Consider the following 22,827-nt stretch of genomic DNA (forward strand, 5'->3'; position numbering starts at 1 on the left):
GAAAAGCTAAAATCAGGAGGAAAAGAGTGGAAAAGGAAAAAAACAAACAGCAACAACAAAAATAAAAGCACTAAAAAGGAAATGATTAAAAATCCTGTACAGATATTTGTTTGTTCTTTTGTTTTCCTCCCAAATGCCTCTGTGTGGTAGCCCCAGTCTGGTAGATTACATAGATAGAAACAAACATTTATTTAAATACGAAGTGAGGGATACCTGGGTGGCTCAGCGGTTTAGCGCCTGCCTTTGGCCAGGGCATGATCCTGGAGTCCTGGGATCGAATCCCACATTGGGCTCCTTGCGTGGAGCCTGCTTCTCCCTCTACCTCCGTCTCTGCTTCTCTCCCTCTCCCTGTGTCTCTCATGAATAAATAAATAAATAAAATCTTTAAAAAATAAATAAGAAATGAAAAAAGAGAATACTAATGATATAATGATAATACATTGTATTTGTATGGCATTTTAGAATTTCCATCTTGCCTAGAAAATAAAACCTAATCTTTGACAGAATGACATGGAAAGAAGCAGCGAAAAAGGGAGGTTCCGAAAGAGAATTGTCTTTCAGGTAAGCAAGTGCTTTTTACAGAACCACATGTTAATTCATCAATTTTGTGCAATGAGATGACGAAACTCCAATCTTCCTCTGAAGGAAAATAGATGAGAACTTTTATTGATCTTGATCAGGAGGATTACAGTGTTGTTGAATAAACAACACAATAAGAATATTTTCTTAAATATAAAGACCAAATGAAACTGATCTACATTTATCCATGTAACAGTTTTGTGAGCTTCTTTGGAGATACATCTCTTTTAATACAAGCAAAGAAGTAACGAGTGCCCTTTGTAATTATACTGATATAAGGACAGACCAAGTAAGCCTGAAAGAGGAAATCCATCTAGAATCAAATGATTACATGCAGTGTGGATATAGAATTTGATTAAAATTTTAAATGAGCATTTTATTTTTAATAATTAAAATGTAATTCGGAAGGAAATTTTAGATAACCCCTATATTTCATTGAAATTGTGACTTTCCCATCTCTGCAATTTAAAAGACTGCATTATTAAGCATTATTCATATCTTGATCACCTTAAGTATCAAGTGAATTATTTAGAGAAGTAACCTGAGACTTTCAGTGAATCATGTATATCTCCTTTGCATGACTCAATTTCTTTATTCTATAGAAGAGAAATAATATATATTTTGATGCAAGATATTGTTAAAGACAGAAACAAATGGACATATATTTCAAATCACTTCATTTTGAGAATAAACTTCCTTTTTAAAAAAGATTTTATTTATTTATTCATGAGAGACACAGATAGAGAGGCAGAGACACAGGGGGAGGAGAAGCAGGCTCCATCCAAGGATCCTGATGCGGGACTCAATCCTGGGAATCTGGGATCACGCCCTGAGCCAAAGGCAGATGTTCAACTACTGAGCCACACAGGAGTCCCATAAACTTCCTTTTTAAGAGCAGTTTGTGATTTACAGAAAATGAAGAATATAGTGTAAAGAGTGCTCACATGCAGCCTTACCAAATTTCTCTGATTATCAACGTCTTGCTTTACTATGGCACATGGTTACTCTTCATGAACCCATATCAACGCCATATTATTAACCAGAGTTCATAGTTTACTCATTTGTCTTCAGTTTTTATCTACTACCCTTTTGTGTTCCAGGATTGCATTCAGGATACCACATTACATTAGTGATGTAAAAGAGACAATAATCATTTAGATCTTTCATCCATTTTGAGTTTATCTCTGTGTATGGTGCAAGAGAGTGGTCTAGTTTCATTCTTCTGCATGTGGATGTCCAATTTTCCCAGCACCATTTATTGAAGAGACTGTCTTTCTTCCAGTGGATAGTCTTTCCTCCTTTATCTAATATTAGTTGACCATAAAGTTGAGGGTCCAAAAAAAAAAAAAAAAAGAGAGACATAATCATTATGTCTCTTTTGGCTCTGCCTGGCTGTGAGGGTTTCTCATATTTTCCCTTGTTTTTGATGTCCTTGAGCATTTTGAGGGTTGGTCAGGGATATTGCAGGGTGCTCTTCTCTTTCAATTTGCCTGATATTATTCTCATGATTGGGCAGGGGTTATGAGGGAGGCAGATCATAGAAGTAAAGTTTCATTTTCATCACATCATATCAAGGGTACAAACTATCAATAGGATTTGTGATTATTGATGTTGACACTTAATGGATGTGTTTGTCAAATTTTTCCACTGTAAATCTTTTGTCTCCCCTTGTCCATGCTGTAATCTTTCCAAGAACATCTCTATGCCTAGCTAACACTTAATGAGTGTGGAGCTATACCACTTGTTCTTTTTTTTAAATAAGAAAAACTTTATTTTTAAGATAAAACAAATACTACAAACACACATCCGAACACAAGTGAGTAAGTTCACTGGGTTTTATAAATGAGAAAGCTGCACTCAGGTGTTGGTTAGAACTAGAAACATAAAGATGTCCCCTGCTTCTGATGGCATGGGTACAACATGTGCTTATCTAAGAAGTTGTTTTGTGGTGGCATAAACGTGGAAATATATGACAAGAGTGAAGTGATACAAGAAAGAAATGCAGGTGGGTGAAAGCTTTAAGACCCTTCCCACCACCCTAATGTGCTCTCATTTTGCTTTGGGGAATTAAAGCAATCTGCAAGTCACCTTACAAAGAACTTAATGTCCGAGAACACTTTCAAATACCTGAAAGAGATTCAAGATTGTTACTAAAGTTATACAGGGAGGTCAGTAGGAGAAAATAGTTCATGTACTCAGAACCCAGGTTTCACACAATTATGAAAAGAAGAGGCTGATCTAAGTAAAGACTGGTCTTATTCATGACGTGCAGGAACTTCTCATTGACTTCTCTATCTCCATGGCGATCAGCTTCATCAATCATTTTCTGCAGCTTCTCATCAGTGAGGTTCTCACTCGACTCCTTGGCCACATGCTTTAGATTTTTGAATCTTATCTTCCCAGTTTCATCATCATTGAAGAGCTTAAAAGTTTTCAGAATTTCTTCTTTGGTATCTTTCTCAGATATTTTCTGAGTCATCACAGTCAAAAAGTCACTAAAGTTCATTTTTCCTGTCCATTCCCTATCGATTTCACTTATCATTTTCTTTCTTTTTTAAAAAAAATGTTTTTTTTATTCATGAGAGATAGAGAGAGAGAGAGAGAGAGAGAGAGAGGCAGAGACATAGGCAGAGGGAGAAGCAGGCTCCCTGCAGTCAGCCCGATGTGGGACTTGATCCCAGGACCCCAGGATCATGACCTGAGCCAAAGGCAGAGGCTCAACCACTGAGTCACCCAGGTGACCTCTCATCATTTTCTTGATCTCTTCTTTCTGGGGTTCCAAGCCCAGTGCCCTCATTGCCATTTTAAGTTCCTTAACATCTATGGTCCCAATTCCATCAGCATCAAAGAGATCAAAAGCTTCTTGGGTTTCCTGTTTCTGTTCTTCTGTCAGCTCCAGCTTAGAACTCATCCTTTCCTTTGTCGATGGTTAGATGATGCCATGCTTGTCTTCTTAAAGTTAGAGGCCTTTGCTGATGGACTCCACTGCCCTTTGTTATGGCAACTCTATCCCTTGTTCTTTAGGACAGAATAGCTACATACATTATTTGGAATTTTTCTGCATGGAATATTTGTCTCTTCTTTCTCATTTATTCATTTATATAATCATTTATTTTATATCAGTATGAACCCATAAATGTTTATTTTATACTGTGGGTTATAATATAATGCTACTTGATTTACTGTTGCTCAGATTACTCAAACTTTGGTCACTGGAAGCTCTTATAGTTGACTTCTGTGCCCTTCTGACATAGACCCACAACACGTACTTGTTTTTTTTTTCTACTTTCATCCTTTCTGGCATTGTAAAGTGCTCTGGGTTCATCTTGTGTATTTCCTGCCTCAGGCCTAGAATCAATGATTTTTCTAATGACCCATGGTTCTTTTTATTGGAGAATGGTAGTAGAAATAGTCTGCTAGGTGTGTTCTCTGCTGTTGGAGCCTTGTTTCTTTTAGCTCTGCCAGCTGACTGAGCAAAGAAGTATATGTGTATTTGCTAACCCATTTATGTATACAAATATAAAAATATTGCTATACTTTATTCAGCTAAACATGGGCTCCTACTGATATGTCTAAGACTAATCAATATCACATGGATCATTCTAGCCCCTGCTCCTTACTTTACCTGTAAAGTTCCATTCCAACAATGAGTAACCCAGCTGCGTCACCTGCCATCTATTTATTTACTTGTCCTAGTCTAATATAAGTGTATAGCAGCATTAAAATTATGAATGCCTAAAATTAGGAATCCCCCATGGGGAACAGGTTTGTCCACTAGATTGCAGCCCTCATGTGCAATTCGTTCTGCCTTTAGTCTCAGAACCCATTCATTTCCAAATTTACTTATGTCAGCACCTTTTCTCCCATCTTCTTCATAGTATGCAGAGAAGAAGAGAGAAGAAGAAGAGAGAATTGAAGCTCTCCCTTGAGCCTCCAGTCTGATGGCACACTGCACTGCAGATTTTGAACTTGTGAGTCTCCATAATAGTGTGAGTCAATGACTTGAAATCTCTCTCTGCACACACACACACACACACACACACACACACACACATTCTTTCTCTCTCTCTCTCTCATTCTCTCTTTATTGGTTCTATTTCTTTGGAAAACCCTTGTCTGTCCTAGTGTTGAAGATGAAAAATAATTGAATGATTTATAAATCAGACAAATCTGAGTCACAGTGACTTAGATACCCATTATAGTATATATTTTTTTCAGTGCTAATAGCTCTTGTGTTCTTTGTTTTTCAATCTTAAGTAGTTCCTATCCATGCTCAGTATAGCTTAACCTCAAAGGCTAGATTAGGGAAAATGATAGCAACATTATGGTATGTGGGGGTAGGGACATAGGTAGGCTATGTCTAATTATATTTCTAGATTTTTATCATAGCTCTAGAGAAAGAACATCCTTGCTGGTTTACAATTTATGTGAGTTGTAGTTTTCTTTAGTAACTGCAGAAGTAATTACTATGAGATTCAGGAGCATATTTTTTTAGGAAGAATGTTTTCTTTGTGACATTACCTTATGCTTCCCCTAACTATAATACTGAGAAACACCCAATTCTATTTGGCTCTAATGCAGAATGATGAAAGAGAAGAAATAATGATTTAAAGTGAAGTAAACCAAGGGGTACCTTTTGGGTCCTTCCCTTATGGTATAGCCTTGGATAAATTTTTGTGCATCTAAGTACTCTGGTTTCTTCACTTGTTTACATGGTATGATGGTTAATTTTATGTGTCAACTTGATGAGGCTATGGGGAATGCAGATATTTAACCAAAATTATTCTGAGTGTGTCTGTGAGAGTGGTTCTGGATAAGGTTAATATTTTAAACTAGTAGCCTGAGTAAAGATTGCCCTCTCTAATATGGATGGACCTTATCTAATCTGTTGAAGTCTTGAATAGAACAAAAAGACTGAGGGGAACTCTTCTCTGAACTGAGACATTAGTTTTATCCTGCTTTTGGAAAGAGACATTGTTCTTTTTGTGTCTTGAGCCTGTTGGCGTTCAGCCTGGAGCTATACCATCAGCTCTCCTAGGTCTCTGAATTGTCAACTACAGATTTTGGGACTTAGCCTTCATAATCACATTGGAGCAAAGTCCATATTATAATTCATACATACATACATACATATATGACATATTGAATATATATACACAGATATATACATGTCATATATATATATACACAAATATATATGCACACACACAAACACATATATATCTTATTGATTCTATGTCTCTGGAGAACCTTGACCAATAGTTTCTTTATATTACTGTTTTCAAATACTAAAGACACTGCAGTAAGAAATACATTTTATATAGTGACCCAGTAACCATTCCACTGCCATATATGTATACATATACATGTAAGATAAAATTTGCCTTTTCTGCAAAACCATTTTCATATCAAATATCATTTTATCAATATCTATTAGAGCATAAGAAATATTCTGAAACAATCAACTTTCTATAAATTAGAAAATAATTAACTTAACATGATAAATATGTCTGGCTGTCCATAATACACAAAGATAAAGTCATGTACACTGTATATGCCTCGTTGAGTTTTTTCCTTCCATTTCTCCATCTTCATCAAGGATGAAAATTCTGAGTCAAGTAAGTAGTGAATAATAATAATTTTCTCTCTGTTTCACAGTATAAGGAATGAATTAATCTTAATCTAAAATCACTATAATATCTGACAATCGCTTTTCAATGTAAATAAAGAATGAAATTGTAATCATTGTAATGAACTCTAACAATGAATGAGTTGTAATAATTTAGTCCTTTTAGGTGTGATGTTTAATTCAATTATTTATGCAGAGTTTTGAATAGTCAATAGAATTTTCTTCTAAAAGTTTTTCTATTTTCCTCAATAAAGGAATGATTAAAAGTTTGAGACTGATAAATAAAATGTAAATATATTTCCAATTTTATTTCATTCAAACCTCCTTCATTATTAAGGTCCTCTTCAATGTGATACAACATATTTTGGGAACATGTGGAAGATAGGGTTGATGACTTTGAGTCTTGTTTGCCATAATAGTAATGATACTTTTGGAAGCCTTCACATATGTTGACAATATTGTTAATTTCTCCCTCAAAAGTTTAGTCCATAACGAATGCTTGAAATGCCAGTTAAATATACCACTTTTATTACCAAAATACCACATAGAAAATATCTGCCAACTGGAGTTGCTTTACATTTAGAAAAACGTGAAATTCACTTTTGAGCTCCCAATCTGTCAAGAATTTTGAGGTGTCTGAGATTTTGCCCTTTTCCTAGTAAAATCCAGGAGACTCCTGGGACAGAGATGAAGACCTTATTACTCATGGCAAATGAGGTAGCATGAGCTTCATATTTCTCTTGCTTCCCAAATCCCATGGGGGTGACATGAAAGTGGCTGTGGTCAAAGCTGCACATGCAGTAGATGTGTGTGTCACACTTAAGAAACTCGAAAACATTAATTAATTAATTAATTGATTTATTCATGAGAGACAGAGAGAGAGAGAGAGGCAGAGGCACCTGTAGAGGGAGAAGCAGGCTCTGTGTAGGAAGCCCGATGCGGGACTCGATCCCGGGACTCTGGAGTCACGCTCTGGCCTGAAGGCAGGCGCCAAACCGCTGAGCCACCCAGGGATCCCCAGAAACATTAATCTTTTTAAAAAGCTTCAAGTAAGCATGTCCAACCTCTGGCTGAAAGGAAGGCATTATCTTTATTATCATGGACATATGGACATCATACAAATTCTCTTGTCTCAGAGGAGACACCATCTCTGTTTGCCAGCATTTCATGAAATCCAGACATCCTTGAAAAGATATTCTGGAATAAAACTATCTGTGTTTCTGTTTGCAAGATATACAGAAATGCAAGAGACACATGGCAAATTGTCTTTGAACACAATCTCAGGAAAAGTCCTGGGACAATCAATATATTTCAGGGTGATATAAGAAGTTTAATTAATCTTTGACAAAAATATTAGATATCATCTTATCACTAAGTTGTATAGTTTTGAATTTTCCAGCTAATATATCATTTAAAAAATCATACTTTAGATTTCCATTCATACTTTAAAGAATAATTTTTTTTGAAAGTCATGTGGGGACATATTAACAAGTCAGTTTGTGGTATTTTGCAATTATTTTTTCAATTTCCAAGTTTTAAATCTTTCTTTTGTGGACATCATTAAAATTCATATATTGTAATCTGTTCTTTTTATTGAGGTTTGTAAATGTAATAAAATTATTTTCTAAATTTGTCATGATCAAATTTTTTTTTTAAAGCATGAAGTTCAAATGAAATGAAATAGAAGTTTGCTGAGGTACAGAGTAATTTGTTTCAACTATTGTCACTACTTACTCTTTAAGTCCCAGTATTATATCTTAAACATATCCTATAATTTTCATGTTATCATATTTAACATAATAAAGCAATCTTTTTATGGACAATTTGTTTCAATTTAATTAAAATAGTACTCTGAAAAAAAATAGTACTCTGACCATCAACTAAGAGACTGTCATACTACCATAAACCTTTTAAAAAATGCACAGTAAGTTTGTAACAAAAATCTCCTTGGAATACACGATTTTGCCACTAGCAGGTAAAAATTATTTTCCTGATTCACAAGCCACTGTAAATTATGGTAATACAAAATTAAATTGTGAAATCTTAATGTGCCAGTTATAATAGACAAAATCAAGAAATAAAATTTAATCATTTTCCAGCCAATGTGTGCTTCCAGTGAGTGCATTCCTCCCAGGTCTCCTTCCCAGTCTTCTTACAATCTACTGCAATGCTTTTTTTTTTTTTTTATGATGTTTTTATTTCTTCCTCTGGACTTCTAAGGGGTGCTTACAATATGCTATGCTGTGTTGTTTTATATTCCATCTTATCCCATTCTATTCTTCTATTCTACTTCCATTCCATCATAGTCCATCCACTTTATTAAAAAAATAGTAGTCCCAACTCAGTTTATTTCATCATCCATTAATGGTTTTTGATATGCAGTTTAAAGAAATCAGGCAGCCCTGGTGGCGCAGCAGTTTAGCGCCGCCTGCAGCCCGGGGTGTGATCCTGGAGACAGTGGATCAAGTCCCACATCGGGCTCCCTGCAAGGAGCCTGCTTCTCCCCCTGCCTGTGTCTCTGCCTCTCTCTCTCTCTCTCTGAATAAATAAATAAATAAATCTTTGAAAAAAATTTTTTAAAAATGACACATTTTATACGTTAAAACAACAAAAGTTGTTCCCAAATCTAAGAGTAAGAGTCATGTAATTTCTTCTAATAGAGATATTGTTTTGGATTTAAAATGATAACAGAAAAATACTACACAAGTATAAAACATGGGTATAGTATATATTTTAGAAAAGTTACGTTTATCTGACCCCAAAATGTATGTTTTCTTTGATAAAACATTCTTTGATCCACAAATCTACCAGTCTTCAAAATTTGAAAGAGGGAAGCAAAAGACTGTTGTTATATATTCTTGCCCATTCTGATATGGATTGGATAAATTGTGTCGCAATACTTTTTTTTTTTTTTTTTTGGTTTCTAGATCATAAATTATCCTGTTTGTGCAAGTACCAGGTAATTAGTTCCTCCCTCTGCATATATCTAATGTCCTTGAAAGGATGTCAAATGAAATTAAATGAAGAACTTAAAAAATAAATAAATAAATGAAAAACTCTTGTTTTGGGGCACTGGGATAGCTCAGTCCATTAAGTGTCTGCCTTCAGCTCAGGTCATGATCACAAGGTCCTGGGATAGAACCCTGCTTTGGGCTCCCTGCTCAGTGTGGAGTCGGCTTGTCTCTTTCCCTTTGTCCCTCCTCCCTCCCATTCTCTCTTCCTCTGTCTCTCTCTCTCTCAAATAAATAAAATCTTAAAAAAAAAAAAAAAGAAAAACTCTTGTTCTGTGCTCTGAAAAACAGTTCTAGAAAATAGCTGTTAGAAATGGGTGAGAAAGATCATTTTGCTACTTGAATTATCAAATATATTTGCTAAAGTTTCTCTGAAGATTTATTATAAGATAATATGATGAATGCCACATGACAAGATAAGATCTATTTGTCCATGCATTGAGGATGTGGAATCAAACAAATTGGTTTGAGTTATTAGCACATTTTATTAGTTGGTGTGAAAAATGTATCGAATATTTAAAAAGAAGAATAGAAGAGTACTAAGTTAAATAATTTGTTAAATGTCCAGTGATGATACATTTCTAAAACTTATGATTACAAAGTTAAATATTCTATCTTTTAAGTTAAAAAAGAAATCCCACTGTTATGCAATGTAGTTTTTGCAGGGAGTAGTTATTTTTCTTTGTATGAAATCTTAAAGATAATTAGCTTATGTGAGAAAGGAAGCTAGAAGTACAGCTAGAGGTACTTTTTTAAAATCTTTTCATCCATTTATTCTGTCTTTTTCTGATGGCTTGTGGTCAAGGTGGCACTATTGTATATGAAATGCTTTTGTTTGTTTTTTGTTTTCTTTTTTAACTTTGGGAGCAAGGCTTGTTGAAATGAATTTCCTACAAAGTATAGTTTCCATAGCAACTGTAACTGTCTTTTATTTTCACGTGTACCATTTAGAATTAGTTGACAATAATAATTATAGACTTTAAGATAAAACATTGGCTGTACAGCAAAGATGTGTATAAAGACATGGTTTCAGGAAAATTGTCCTGGTGTGCAGAAACTGAAATGACTTTTTAAGGAAGATTTGGTTTTCTTACTTAGATGATTGAAATTCTACCTATATATTCAGTGTGATTATTGCTACGTGCCAAGAAACATCTACCACCCATAATTTGAAAATCTCATTTGTTGTCCTAAATTTTTTATTATTTCTCTCTTTCCCTTTGTCTCTTTCTGTGTGTGCGTGCATGCACCAAACTTGTCAAAACTTTTTAGTTATTATTTCCTTGAAAATAACTTGCGTATTGAACAATAGAATAATGTAGAAAGTTTATATATGACCATTATCTACCTTTAATTACAAAGCCACTTAGACTGTAGACATTCTAAAGAAGGCGTGATAAATGGCATATAATTGGAAGAAATGTCACTCAACTTAGAACAGGAAAAGAAAATCCAAAAGTTAACCTGTTACTTCACATTTAGTTGTATCATGTTGAAAGCTAAATGTCCTTATCTACCTCAATGGTTTTACATGAGTTAATACATAAACATCAAAGTATTTTTCAGAATAATTGGATTATTACTAGTGCTTTATTAAAATACTATCATATTCAGTGTGATTGTCAGAAACGAATAAAAGAGGATTTAAATTATTTTGAAATCTCTCCCTGAAATATCCTTTTATTAATACTATTTCCTTGTTGAAATATAAAATTAAGTAGCATGGTGATAATTTTTTTGTGTGTGGTCCTAAATTTATTTTATTTTATTTTATTTTATTATTTTATTTTATTTTATTTTATTTATTTTTATTTTTAATTTTTTTTTATTGGAGTTCAATTTGCCAACATATAGCATAACACCCAGTGTTCATACCGGCGAGTGCCCCCCTCAGCGCCCATCACCCGGTCACCCCGAATGCGATAAAAATTTTGTGCAGCATAACTAACTTTGGTGCACTTCAGTACACAATAGTGATAAAAAAAGGAAGCATAAGCAGATGAGAATTCTCATTATAACTCTTTGGATGCAAGGGTCCAGTGGGGTAAATAGTGTGCTGTGATGAGATGCTGTGGATAGTGGAGGAGGTAGAGGATGACTACTAGCTGCTATTCTGAGACCAACTGTAGCAATGAATGCTCTAGTCACCCACCAACTCTTTTTTTCTAAGTTTTCCTTTGGAAAGAGAGACCCATGGTATTCATGGAGGGGCGACTTCTGAAGATGTGTGGAGAAACTGACCCAAGCAGTTCCGGGACTTGATGTTGGTGGCCATAAAAATCCACTGCTAAGATCTCCTCCTGAATGGAACATGGTTGACTGACAGGCTGAGCTGTTGTCTTCTGAGTGCAGGGCCATTTCTAAAAGAGATGGACTACTTTTTCTCACGACTCTCTGTCAACTTGGTTGACATTTTCTCAGAACTGGCCTGTTATCAGAGACTCTTTTTTTACCCAATCCTTCCTCTTCACAGATGCCAGATTTACATCATGATCTGAAGGTTCTTCCCACCTTCCCTAGACTCCTGTTTATCCTTCAAAGGTCTTTTTTACCCCCAAGTAAATGTCTTACATGTCATCAGTATTACAATAGTCACCCATCTTGGCATCTGCCTCTCAGGGGACTTGAATTAACATAGACTTTGAGAAAATATAAATAATTTGGTGGTGGATGTGGTAATCATGAGATATGCATCAGACATTCAGGTGTAGATATGGAACAGGCAGTTACATGCACAAATCTGAAGATGTAGGAAGTGAGAGGAGAGGGCTAGTCTGTAGATAGAAATTTGGGGGTTGACTATCAGTGATATATTTAAGCCATGAAACAGGATGGACAATGTATATAGAGAGGAGAAGAGGTCTGAGGATTAAGCCGTGATTGAACATCAACCAGAAAAGATGAGTGAGCTGGGGGTCAGGGGGAAATTGGGAGAGTGCAACGGGCAGAAAGTGAAGTGAAGAAGGTGTTCCAGGGAAGTTGCTAATCCTGGAAAATGCAGCTGATGAATCAAGTAACAAGAATTTTGAGAATTAATGATTGAATTTAGCAATGATGTGGTAATTGCTGACCTTGAGAAGAATGATTTTAGGATATGTAGGGGTGGAGGGGTAATTTGAGTAGATTTTCAAGAAAGAATAGGGAAAATACAGTGAATATAGAAATGAGCAAGTGAGTATAAAAGTGCTGTCAAGGAGTTTTGCCATAAAGGAGATCAGGGAGTAGGGTGTTTCCTAGAGGATGACATAGATTCTAGGAGTTGTAAAAATTCATTTGTTTGCTTTTTATTTTTAAGATGGGAAAATTAATCAAGTTTATATGTTGATAGAAATGATCCAGTAGTGAGGGGGAAATATAATGGTATAATAGGGAGAGGGGATAGGCTTTTTGAAGCAATGTCTTAGAATTGGAGAGGAGAAATAGGATGGACAGTTTAGTCCACATAATAGGAGGGAAGGCAAAGTGAATAGGCACAGGTGGAAGTAGGTGGATAAATGTGGGTGTCGGCCCTTGTGGAAAATTTGATTCTATTTTCCGAATGAAAGTGCAATGAAAAGGAGGTGTTAGAGGTCTATATTTATCCAGAGAGAGTGAATACATTCAGGAATTGCAGTATGATTGCCTTGCAGCATTAAGAACCCATTTGGGGTTGTAGTTGAGAATGTAAAATGAAAGCAGTCTGCATACATTGGTTTTTTTCTGTGCTCGTGATCAGCTCTTTGGGGGCAGCCACAAGTAGGCAGTAGATTGGATTTCATTAGGACTTGGGTCTCACTGATTCAATACCAGGAAGGAAGAGAGGAGATTGAGGAGATAAGCAAGGGAGTGATTCTAATATAAGGCGAAGGAGGATGTTTCCCATTAGCCCTAAAGACATATCACAGAAGCAACTGCCAGTGAGGTTTATGAGTAAAATTCTCCTTTATGACATTTTTATTTCATGTATCAGCATGGCTTGGAAAGAGGCTTGGGGGTGGTGGTGCTTTGTGAAGGAAAAATCACCAGGAGAAGCACTAAAACACATCATTTGCCAACCTATATCTTGGACCTGAATTGAAGGATTGGTAAGACAGAGATATTAATGGCTAATATTTCAAAAGAATAGGCTTTTCATGTTAACAAAATATTTCAGCGGAAATGTTTGTCAAAGCATTCATTTTACCCAATGATAATATTTTGCTTGGATAACTTGGGCCAGCATATATATTTTCTGCAAGAGCTTAGTCAAAAGATTTTAATCAGAGTAAGAATTCCACATTGAAACACAGCACTGAGATTTCTACCTCAGTTAACTTCTTTGTGCATCTAATACATTATACTTAATACTAATTTGCATGAAAATGATAAATGCAACAATTCTTTGTATATATAGGGAAAAAAACATTAAAACATGAACATCATGCCACTTCTACTAGAGATGCCATAGTGATTTCTTAAAATTGCTCTTTTAGGTGCTCAAGCATTACCTCTGTGCACACAAATGTTTTTAATTTGTGTTCTCTAAATAGCTTAAAGAAAGCCAATAATTCCATTATTTATATTTCCAAATTAAATACATTGTTTTACAGCAATAATTCTTACATTTATGAAAAATATCAAATGTTTTTTAAATGAAAGGATATAAAATTATTTCATATGTTACTTAAATTAAACTTGGTTTTCTTATATGTACATTGTTGAATAAGTACGCTGATATTTTATCTAACAGCAAAGTTGACTAAGCAATGGTATTTAAAATTTCCTTTTGAAATGTCCACATCTTGACAAAATATATACTGCTAACATACCACATTTGTGAAGAACATGTTTAGAATCTTTGGTGGTAGAAAAAATATCTCTACGGAATACATACAGTTTTTTCATTTTTCTTTTTTATTTTCTAGCTATTAATTATTCTAAAGATAATGTTTTTCTTGTCTAATAATGACTATAAAGCATGACAACAACTGTTCCTTATAAGCACCATTCCACCTCTGAGAATAAGCTGAAATTTTTCTTAAGGCATATTAAACCTCTCCATCCACAAGAAATTGGCTTGCCTGCTTACGAAGTGAATCCCTATCCACAAGTTGTGTGGCAATAATGAAAGCTATGACTTTTAGGAGTATCATTTTCAGGGTCCAGCACATTGGGATTCATTCCTGGCTCTGTCACCTATATACGGGGCATGTGAATTTAAGCAGGTTATTGCACCTTCTTATGCCTCAGTTTTTATCATCTGTGTTCCCCTCACATCCTCGAATAGAATATTAAATAAAAGAGAATAGGACTTACTCTGGTATAAGAATCTCTAGTGCCCTCCACAGACAGGTTCTAAATGAATATTAGTTGAATGAATAAATGTAATAAACTAATACTTAAAATAGTATAGTAATAATTGTTTAATAGGGACATTTTGGGATTAATGACACAATACATGATGAGTATAGAGCACAGACCTGCCACAGCAACTATTCTTAGTGGGGAGAATTCTAGAGAAGCCACGGTACGTTTGGCTTCTGTATCTAACTTCTGTTTCACCTTCAGACTACAGATGGAATTTATACTAGAATTAGTGACCCTATGCTATGCTTCAGCACCTGTGAATTGTGTAAGAGGGAAAATATTTATTTTATTACTATTCATATCTCCTAAATCTTTCATAATATTTGGGAGAAGTGGAAACAAGCCAAGTGGATTAAAATATTTTAGCATACCATCTAAAACTCATGACATCACTGAAAATGTTTTCAGAGCTTAAGCATGCATGCCAGAAAACTAGAAGTATTATATATGATATTTTATTAAGATGCATATTTAAAATTTTTATATATCCAAAATCTGGATGCATTTTTATAATCAGGGGCCTCTTATAATTGACTGGCTTCTCTCTTCTTTCCTTCCTTTTCCTTCCCTCCCTTTTTTTTTGGTGGTTGATAATATAATAGGGTATTTTAAATAGACTTGATGAACTATGGTATAGCCATATATTAAAGCAGTATTTCTCAATGTGTATTTCTTATCACCACCCAACCCTGGCAAAGAGCTTCTTAGGCATTTTTTCTAATTTTCCACCCCATGAAATTTTAACACCATAGATATAGTCTATATCTGTTCAGGTACTGCATGTATATATCTGTTTTATGAAAAAAAGGACTGATATTTTTGCCCCCAAGAATAGTGCTCCTTGGGGGGCACTATTAAACACACTGAAAATGCAGGTGTTAAAGTGATACTCCGTATCACTCTTAGTTTTAAAATATCCTTTACTAGAATATTGGGAATCATAAACTAATTCTTAGGTTTAGAACTTTTGGTTTTAATCATATAACAGAATGTCTAGGAATTTTATTATTGTCACGGAGGACTGTCAAATGCTGCCAAAATGCGTGCAAAGTTTGAACATTTGCTATTTGCCCCAACAGTCAGAAAGCTATCCATAATGTTTTGTTAACAAATAAAAGATCTACAAGTTCAACCAGTGATATCATTCAACATATCATTCTCATTTTATGAAATAAGACTGTTTAGAATTTCAGTGTATATATTTAGGATATTCACTACTTCACCTTTACGTATTTGTGATTTTTAAAGACATTTGAACACTACATCAATAAAAAGAGTTTTTAAGACCATCTGATTTCCCATGGGTACAGAAGACTCTTGCTTTAGACTACACTACTGCACTCAGTGGGGAGAATGAGGATGCACAATTCTTGAAGCCTCTATACAGCACTCTTCTGTTGCTGGCTAAGCAGTTTGGGGATTCCTATCTCCAATAATAATGATAGAAATCAGAACTTAGTCCCTCTGTGACCAGTGGTTTGCACCAGAAGGAAGAGGGGGTCACCATCTATGGTCGGCAAATCAGGATTGTTGCTTGCAAAGCTAATTTTTGTAATTTAACAGCTTTAGCTGATGGAGAAAGGAATGATTTATTTACTTGGAGAATGTCTTTAAATGGCAAAGTTGTTCAGTATGTTCCTAAATATTCATTTTTCTCTGGGCTATGCAGTTTAACTCCCATTCTCTTACGTTAATGGTGCAAAGAACTTCTATGATTCGTGATACATAAAATTTTTAACTTTGTCATAGGTATTGTATTATTTTATATTTGACAATTCAGACATTTGACCTACTTGTACTGGGTGGTGTTAAAGGACTATTTTTGAGACTCAATGTGCAGTTCGTTTGGGAGATGTGAACTATTCTAGCAGACCAAGCAATAGATTGGTAAAAACTAACATGGATAGTACTCAAAAGAGACTCTTCAACAGTATACAGACATCCATATCAAGGCTTTATCAGTTGAGTTAGTTGTACACAAGCTTTTGTAAATAAATTGCAAGTGAATTCAAAACCAGAAATCATCTCCTCCACTGCTCCTAGTACTTGCCCTTTCTCTGCCTTTTAACCGAAGCATCTCCATGATACTCCGGGCATAGACATCTCTCAAGTTAACACTGATGTATGAATCAGTGGCTATATTCTTGGTCAGCTTCTTCAGCGCTTCACGCTGTCTAACAGCAGCTTCCTTCAGCTTTAAGGTGAAATAGCAAGCGGAGAAGCGGTCATTAATAATAGCGATAGGCAAGGCCAAGACAAGGATTCCTGATAATATACACATGAAGGCCACGATTTTGCCTGTGGTGGTGTCTGGTCTAATGTCCCCATAGCCTACTGTAGTCATGGATGTTGTGGCCCACCACCACGCACAGGGGACGCTTGTGAAGGTTGTGTCAGGAATGCTTTGCTCAGCAAAATATTCCACAGTTGAAAATATAGAAATTCCCACAGACAGAAATAGGAGCAGTAGGCCGACTTCTTCGTAACACTGGGTGATCGTCATCCCGAGCGAGCGTAATCCTGTAATAGAACAACTGCCGTCAATCACTGGCACTCCTTCCTCCCCTCATCACCTTCCACTTCTCTCTCCTCCCCTCTCCTTCCTTCCTAGCTGTCCGCCCACAAACACGCATTTCATATCTAATACGTCTCCGGCCTTGGGCAGTGTCCTGGGGATACAGAGATGATAAATCACAATCTCTTTCTTCAGGGAGCTCATAGTCTGATTGGTAGGGCCAGATTTAAAACGGTTGAGAGAAATATAGTTAGATTCTTTCATCCACTTAGGTATTTATTAAATACCTACTATTTGTACAAAAAACCCAAAGTGAAAGATGAGACTGCAAGGCAGGCAGGGGATGTATGACAGGAATTATACTTTTGTCCATAAAATGGGAGGCCTTTGCAGCATGGCAAGCGGAGGGCTCGCTTGGCCAGACGTGCATTTCAGTGCATCACTTTGGCACACTTTTCTATGCCAGTTTCAGGCTGTCTCCTTACATTTTATGTGTCTGCTCTACTCACCCTCCTAATGAAGCTGAACATAACCAGGGCATTATCATCTGAAAGCCAGAAGCAGTAAAAGATGTCCACCATGAGAATGAAGTGACGCAGCAGGAGCAAGGTAGGCACCAGTGACCGCACTGACATGAGAACATCCTATGCACATCCACAGGGTATTCTTAAAGGTTAATCAGGAGGCATTCCTGAATTCCCTCGACACCTACTGAAAGTCATACCCCTAGTACCAAAGCTACAGGGAAATATTTCCCTTGAGTACAGAAAGTTTCTGCTTTTCCATAAGGGGACAGACCTGACTACAGATTATTCCTTCACTGCAAGAAGGTATGGGGGGTTCGAGCTACTGGGAAATCCACTTACTCTGAAGCATTGGTGCATTCCCTACTGCTATTCTGAGGATTCAATGAACCCCTGGGAGACATACCCAAGAGAGTCCAGTTCCATCTCCAGAGACTCAGTTCTAAGAAGAGTCAGATGAGCCCATAATGGGACTGTCATTTGAATAAGGTATCTCCCCTGACACTAGAGTTCCCGAACACTGCAAAAGGTGTATCCAGCATTTTGAAGTCATATCAGCCTGAAGTCACAGTGTCTCTAAAGGTCAAAGCAATACCTCCTAGAATTATTTTCATTTTTATTCACTAGAGACTATTCGAAATTGCATTAAAATGCCATTTGTGCTCTCATTATTTTTAAAGTTTGTTCTTAAACTTTTGAGATATTCTTAAACTATTTACCAGCTATTTTTTAAAGATTAAGGAATATTAATTTTGAGGTTTAACTTCCAAAGACTTTTTTTTTTTTTTAGAATGTGTTAGAATACCTTTTAGAAAACTAACCTTGATGTGTCTGCATTGAACTGTATTTCTGAAATACACTGTAAGCATATAAGGAAAAGCAGTGTTTATGGAGACTGTTTCCATTTCAAGATGAAATGTTCTAAACCATTTTGTATGGAAACACAAAGTGGTCTTGAATTTCTACATGCTACATCTATTAACTCAGATAATCTTCAAAGACAATATGAGATTGATGGAATTTTTATGCCATTTTACAGATGAGGAGACCAAGGGACAGAGAAGTGGCATATCTAGGACAAAGCTACAGAGCCAGGATTTAAACTTTGGCTCTCTAGCCGATCATTGTTCTCCTAATTGTTATTCTATAATACCTCTCAACTTATATTTATAGTTCTACATGGGGAAATACGTCACCTATGTCTGCATTTTGCTAAATGTAATGCTTAAGATAAAATCATCAAATATTTATGTAAGCGTTCATATCCTTTCAATAAATTAAGGCTTTATTAATACTTTGTACTGCTCTGGAACTGAAAAAAAAAATAAAACCCCTGAAGAGGTGACATTGCGGAAATTACTATTATTTTCTTTTTCCTTTCTTTGGGAAAAAATGCAGTCTTTACTGGGTGTTTTTAAATCGAATCTTGTGAGGAGTTTATAAATACTAGAAGAAAGCATCCTATTATGTGTGTCAGAAAACAAAGAGTGGTACTTCTAAAAGTTGTTGGAAACCCCATTATCAAATCCCTGCTATGTGAGACTAGTTAGGAAAATACACTACCAAAATTATGTTAAGTCCTAATTACTTCAGCCATGTGGGGGGAAAAAAAACATATTTGAAGTTAATTTCGCCCTATCTTAATAGGGAGATGCAATGACTTTTAGGTGACTAGTCAAGCACGTATCTGGAGAAATAAGGTGGTAATAGGACTCTCTAGCTAAATTATTTGTATTCTTGTGTATAGCGTTAATATGTACCGTATTAACATGGCATCCTACTCCAGTGTTTCTTAAAGTGCAGTCCACCAAACTCCCTCGTGAGCTTGTTAAAATGTATGCTCCTCGATGCAACGCCAAATACTAAAATCTGACTCTTCACGGGTCAGGTTTTAGAATTTGCCTTTTAACGAGCTTTTCAAGGGGTTCTTATTTTCATTAAAATCTAACCTAGGGAACACATACCTACTTCAAAACATCTGACAGCCACAGGACCAGGCATTGAGAATCGCTGCCCTCAGGAACACAAGGACCATCTTTAATGGATTTGAGTGACTTCCCCTGACATTGACTATAACTTTCATGCACAACTGAGCGTTGTTTGGCATTTTTTCTACAGAGAGTGTTCATTAGATTTTCAAGGCTTTATATTAGCTAAGGAATTCCTGTTACCATCTCTCTCATGCATCTCAGTTTAGGGACAAGAAAATTCTCAGATACTAGATAAAGCATTTAGTCAGTGTCTTCTGCTTTCTTCCAAAGCAAATATTTCCACGGTTTCTTCAAAAATTATGGGATAGGCCACCAGTGCCTGGTCATCTGACTTTTTGCATGGCTAGAGAAAGCCCTGCAGGGCTGACTTTCTTTTTTGCCAAGGAACAAGTTTGGTAAGCCCTTCCTTGGACACAGAAGAGAAACTGGCTTATGTCCCTATATATCATGAATAATTTACGCATATCTTTTTATGTGCTGTTTATGCATATTTCATCTAGAAACTTCTAGAGGCAGAGTGTCTTTAATTTTTGTACAACTTCTGAGCAGTGGGTTAAAATAGAGGCTAACAAGTGGTCAAGTTGTTTTTCACACATCTTATGGAAAGAAGGAATGGGAGAGGCATCTTCTCTGTACCTATGATAACAACAATTCAAGGTTTTGCTTCCCAATACCGTTTTGGAAATCATGGTTGGGTAAAGGATGGGAGTTGGTAATTCTGAGTATCCATTCACAGTCACTTCTCTTAGGCTATCGTCAAGCACTCATGTTTATAAACAACGGCAAATTAAAAAGCATCACTGAAATTTGAATACCTGTGGAATGTCTGCCCAGCTTTAGCATGCGCAGAGCCCTGAGCAGCCTCAAAACCTGCACAATGCGCCCCACATTTTCCAGCTCCTGTGTCGTCTGGCTCCCACTCAGGCTCTCTACCAGAAGAGTGATGTAGAAGGGCAAGATGGCAAGGAGGTCTATGATGTTTGGCACCTTTCTCAGGAAGCGGCACCTGTCCCGCACGCACAGGAAGCGCAGGACAAACTCCCCGGTGAACCAGCTAATACACACATACTCCAGGATCTCCAGCAGCTGCAGGTCCAGCCAGCTTAATTCAGCTGACATCAGGGCCATGTTGACGATGGACACCACCACAAAGATGATGGAGATGACCCCAAAGATTCGAGCAGCTGTGGAAGATCCAGGTTTCTCCAGGATGTTCCAGAGCTTCTGGCGGACAGTGGGACAAGGTCCTTGTGAGAAGTCCTGTTCACTCTCATGTTGACTTTCCTGGTCTTCCGTGTCTTTCTTAAAGTCTAACGTTTCACTCAGCTCCTTTCTTCTGAAGTATCTTTTAGAGAAAACAACTTGGTGATTAGTCTCACTTTTTAAAAATACAGACGTAAAAAGAAAATTAAACTTAGCAATGAGGTCACGGTTTTTATTTCAGTAAAAGGCAGACAGCGTCCATTCATATTTCACCCAGGCTGTCTCCTGCCCACGGTACTCAAAGTTTCTCAGCTAGGATTATTATTTTTAAAATGACGCTTTCCTGGTAGTTTAGACAAAGGGATTTATACATAGCAAACCTACTTTAATGCTTTTTATCACCCATTTTTCTTGTAACGAGAACAGAAGTCTGCCATATGGAACTTTCTTGTGTGTGTAATGGGAAGGTCTTCATGGAGAAATAGTACTCATAGCAAGATGATAGCAAAGTCATCATCAAAGTCCCACGGACATTCACGGTCAAGGAACCAATTTTCTATCTTCTGTATTCAAAGCAGTTCAACACCCAAGTTTAGTGAGTGTTGTAGGTCTGATAAACGATAACGCTCCCTATTGAAACCTCCATCTCTATACGTGCATCTTTTGGATCCCAGGTTTTCTGACTCATTTATTCAATCACCAAATAGGTGTTTCAGGCCTGACCCCCTTTGCCTTAAAAACGAATATGGCACACATTCATTCATTCATTCATTCAAAAAAAAAAAGGGGGAAGAGGTTCAAAAAGGTCCAATCCCAAGCTGTCTCTGGCGCTTTCCAGATCTCCCCGCCACCCCATCTCAGAGCTCAGGGGTGGCCTCACGTATTCTCAGGCCTGGCTTCAGCGAGGCTAGCGCGACGCTCATCACCTTAGCTCCGCTGCCCTCCCTCTGTGCCCGGCGCCCGGCGCCCGCCCCCCGCCCAGCCGCCGCGCGCCGCTCGGTACCTGTCCCTGCAGCAGGAGTCGATGCTGAGCTCGTCGATGCCCCAGTACTGGATCTCCTGAAGGAAGGAGAGCGCGCACAGCTGCTCCATGACGTGCAGGCGGCCGGTGCGGTAGTAGTGCAAGACGTAGCGGAAAGCTTGCGAGCTGCGGTCGAAGAAGTACTCGTTGTCCACCGGGTTGGCGTCGTCGCAGAGCTCCAGCGGGCTGGGCACGGCGGCCAGGGCCCCGCGGCGGCGGCACGACGCCACCACCACGGCCAGCTTCCCGAGGCGCGTGTGCGGGAAGCAGGACAGCGCCTGCTGCGAGAGCACGAAGCGGCTGCCGCCCACGTTGACCGTGAAGCAGTCCCCGAGCGCCAGGGGCTCCCCTTCGCCCTCGCTGCAGAAGACGCTGGACTCCAGCGAGGTCAGGGAGCAGCTGTCCAGCGGCGAGTCCGGCGGCGCCCGCCCTCGGGGAGGCAGCTCCATCCCCGCCGCCGCTGCCCGAGGGCGCCACAGGGTCGGGGGCGCGCCGGAAGCCGCGGCCGGGCGAGGGTGGCGGCCGGGGTTTCCCTGACTCCCGAGGGGGGTGCCCTCCGCCCGCGCAGCCCTCGGCTCCCCGCCCCCTGCGCTCCCTGCGCTCGTCGCCTCCGGCCGCTAGGGCGCGGCGAGCGCGCGAGAGCAGCGCCGCGGGGCCCGGGCGCCGGGGCCGGGGCCGGGCCGAGAGCAGGGGGCGCGCGCGGGGCGAGGCTCCCTCCCACGCGGTCCCGGCCGGCGGCCCTGCCCGCGGAGTTTGGGCCGCAGATCAGCGCGGGCGGGGGCCGAGGGCGGTGCGGAGTCGGGGAGCAGGGCGCGGTGACTCTCGGGGGAGCCCGGCGAGGCGAGAAGCGAGGGGGACGGCAAGACCCACAGGAGGCGAAGCCCAGAGCGCGGGGACGTGGTGGCCGGGCGCGAGCTCCTTCCGGCTCGGGGCGGGGGGCCGGGGGCCGGGGGCCGGGGGCCGGGGGGGCCGTACTCGTCCGTCGTGTGCCTCGGCGGCGGCTTCAGAGGCCTCCCCGGGAGGGGTCGC

The 22,827-nt window shown here is 38.4% G+C and overlaps 1 protein-coding gene and 1 pseudogene across 1 annotated transcript; both read right to left on the reverse strand.

Moving 5' to 3' along the window:
• Positions 1-2,788: 2,788 nt before the first annotated feature.
• LOC140604344 (centrin-2 pseudogene) lies at positions 2,789-3,904 on the reverse strand (annotated as a pseudogene).
• A 9,217-nt stretch (positions 3,905-13,121) lies between these two features.
• Positions 13,122-22,345, reverse strand: KCNV1 (potassium voltage-gated channel modifier subfamily V member 1). The gene is made up of 3 exons (XM_072774278.1): positions 21,781-22,345; positions 20,390-20,919; positions 13,122-17,064 (listed from the first exon to the last, which is right to left on the reverse strand). Exons 1-3 carry the CDS (start codon positions 22,245-22,247, stop codon positions 16,553-16,555), a joined length of 1,509 nt encoding a protein of 502 aa, XP_072630379.1. The 5' UTR covers positions 22,248-22,345; the 3' UTR covers positions 13,122-16,552.
• Between the last annotated feature and the right edge of the window lie 482 nt (positions 22,346-22,827).

This window comes from Canis lupus, chromosome 14 (assembly GCF_048164855.1).
Source record: "Canis lupus baileyi chromosome 14, mCanLup2.hap1, whole genome shotgun sequence".
NCBI lineage: Eukaryota > Metazoa > Chordata > Mammalia > Carnivora > Canidae > Canis > Canis lupus.

Excerpts from the sequence above, each read along its gene's own strand:
- KCNV1 (XM_072774278.1), bottom strand. The coding sequence starts at position 22,247 with ATGGAGCTGCCTCCCCGAGGGCGGGCGCCGCCGGACTCGCCGCTGGAC. Across the intron at positions 20,920-21,780 it reads GACTCCTGCTGCAGGGACAG|ATACTTCAGAAGAAAGGAGC; the intron begins GTACCGAGCGGC and ends TTTCTCTAAAAG. Across the intron at positions 17,065-20,389 it reads GCTGGGCAGACATTCCACAG|GATTACGCTCGCTCGGGATG; the intron begins GTATTCAAATTT and ends GTTCTATTACAG.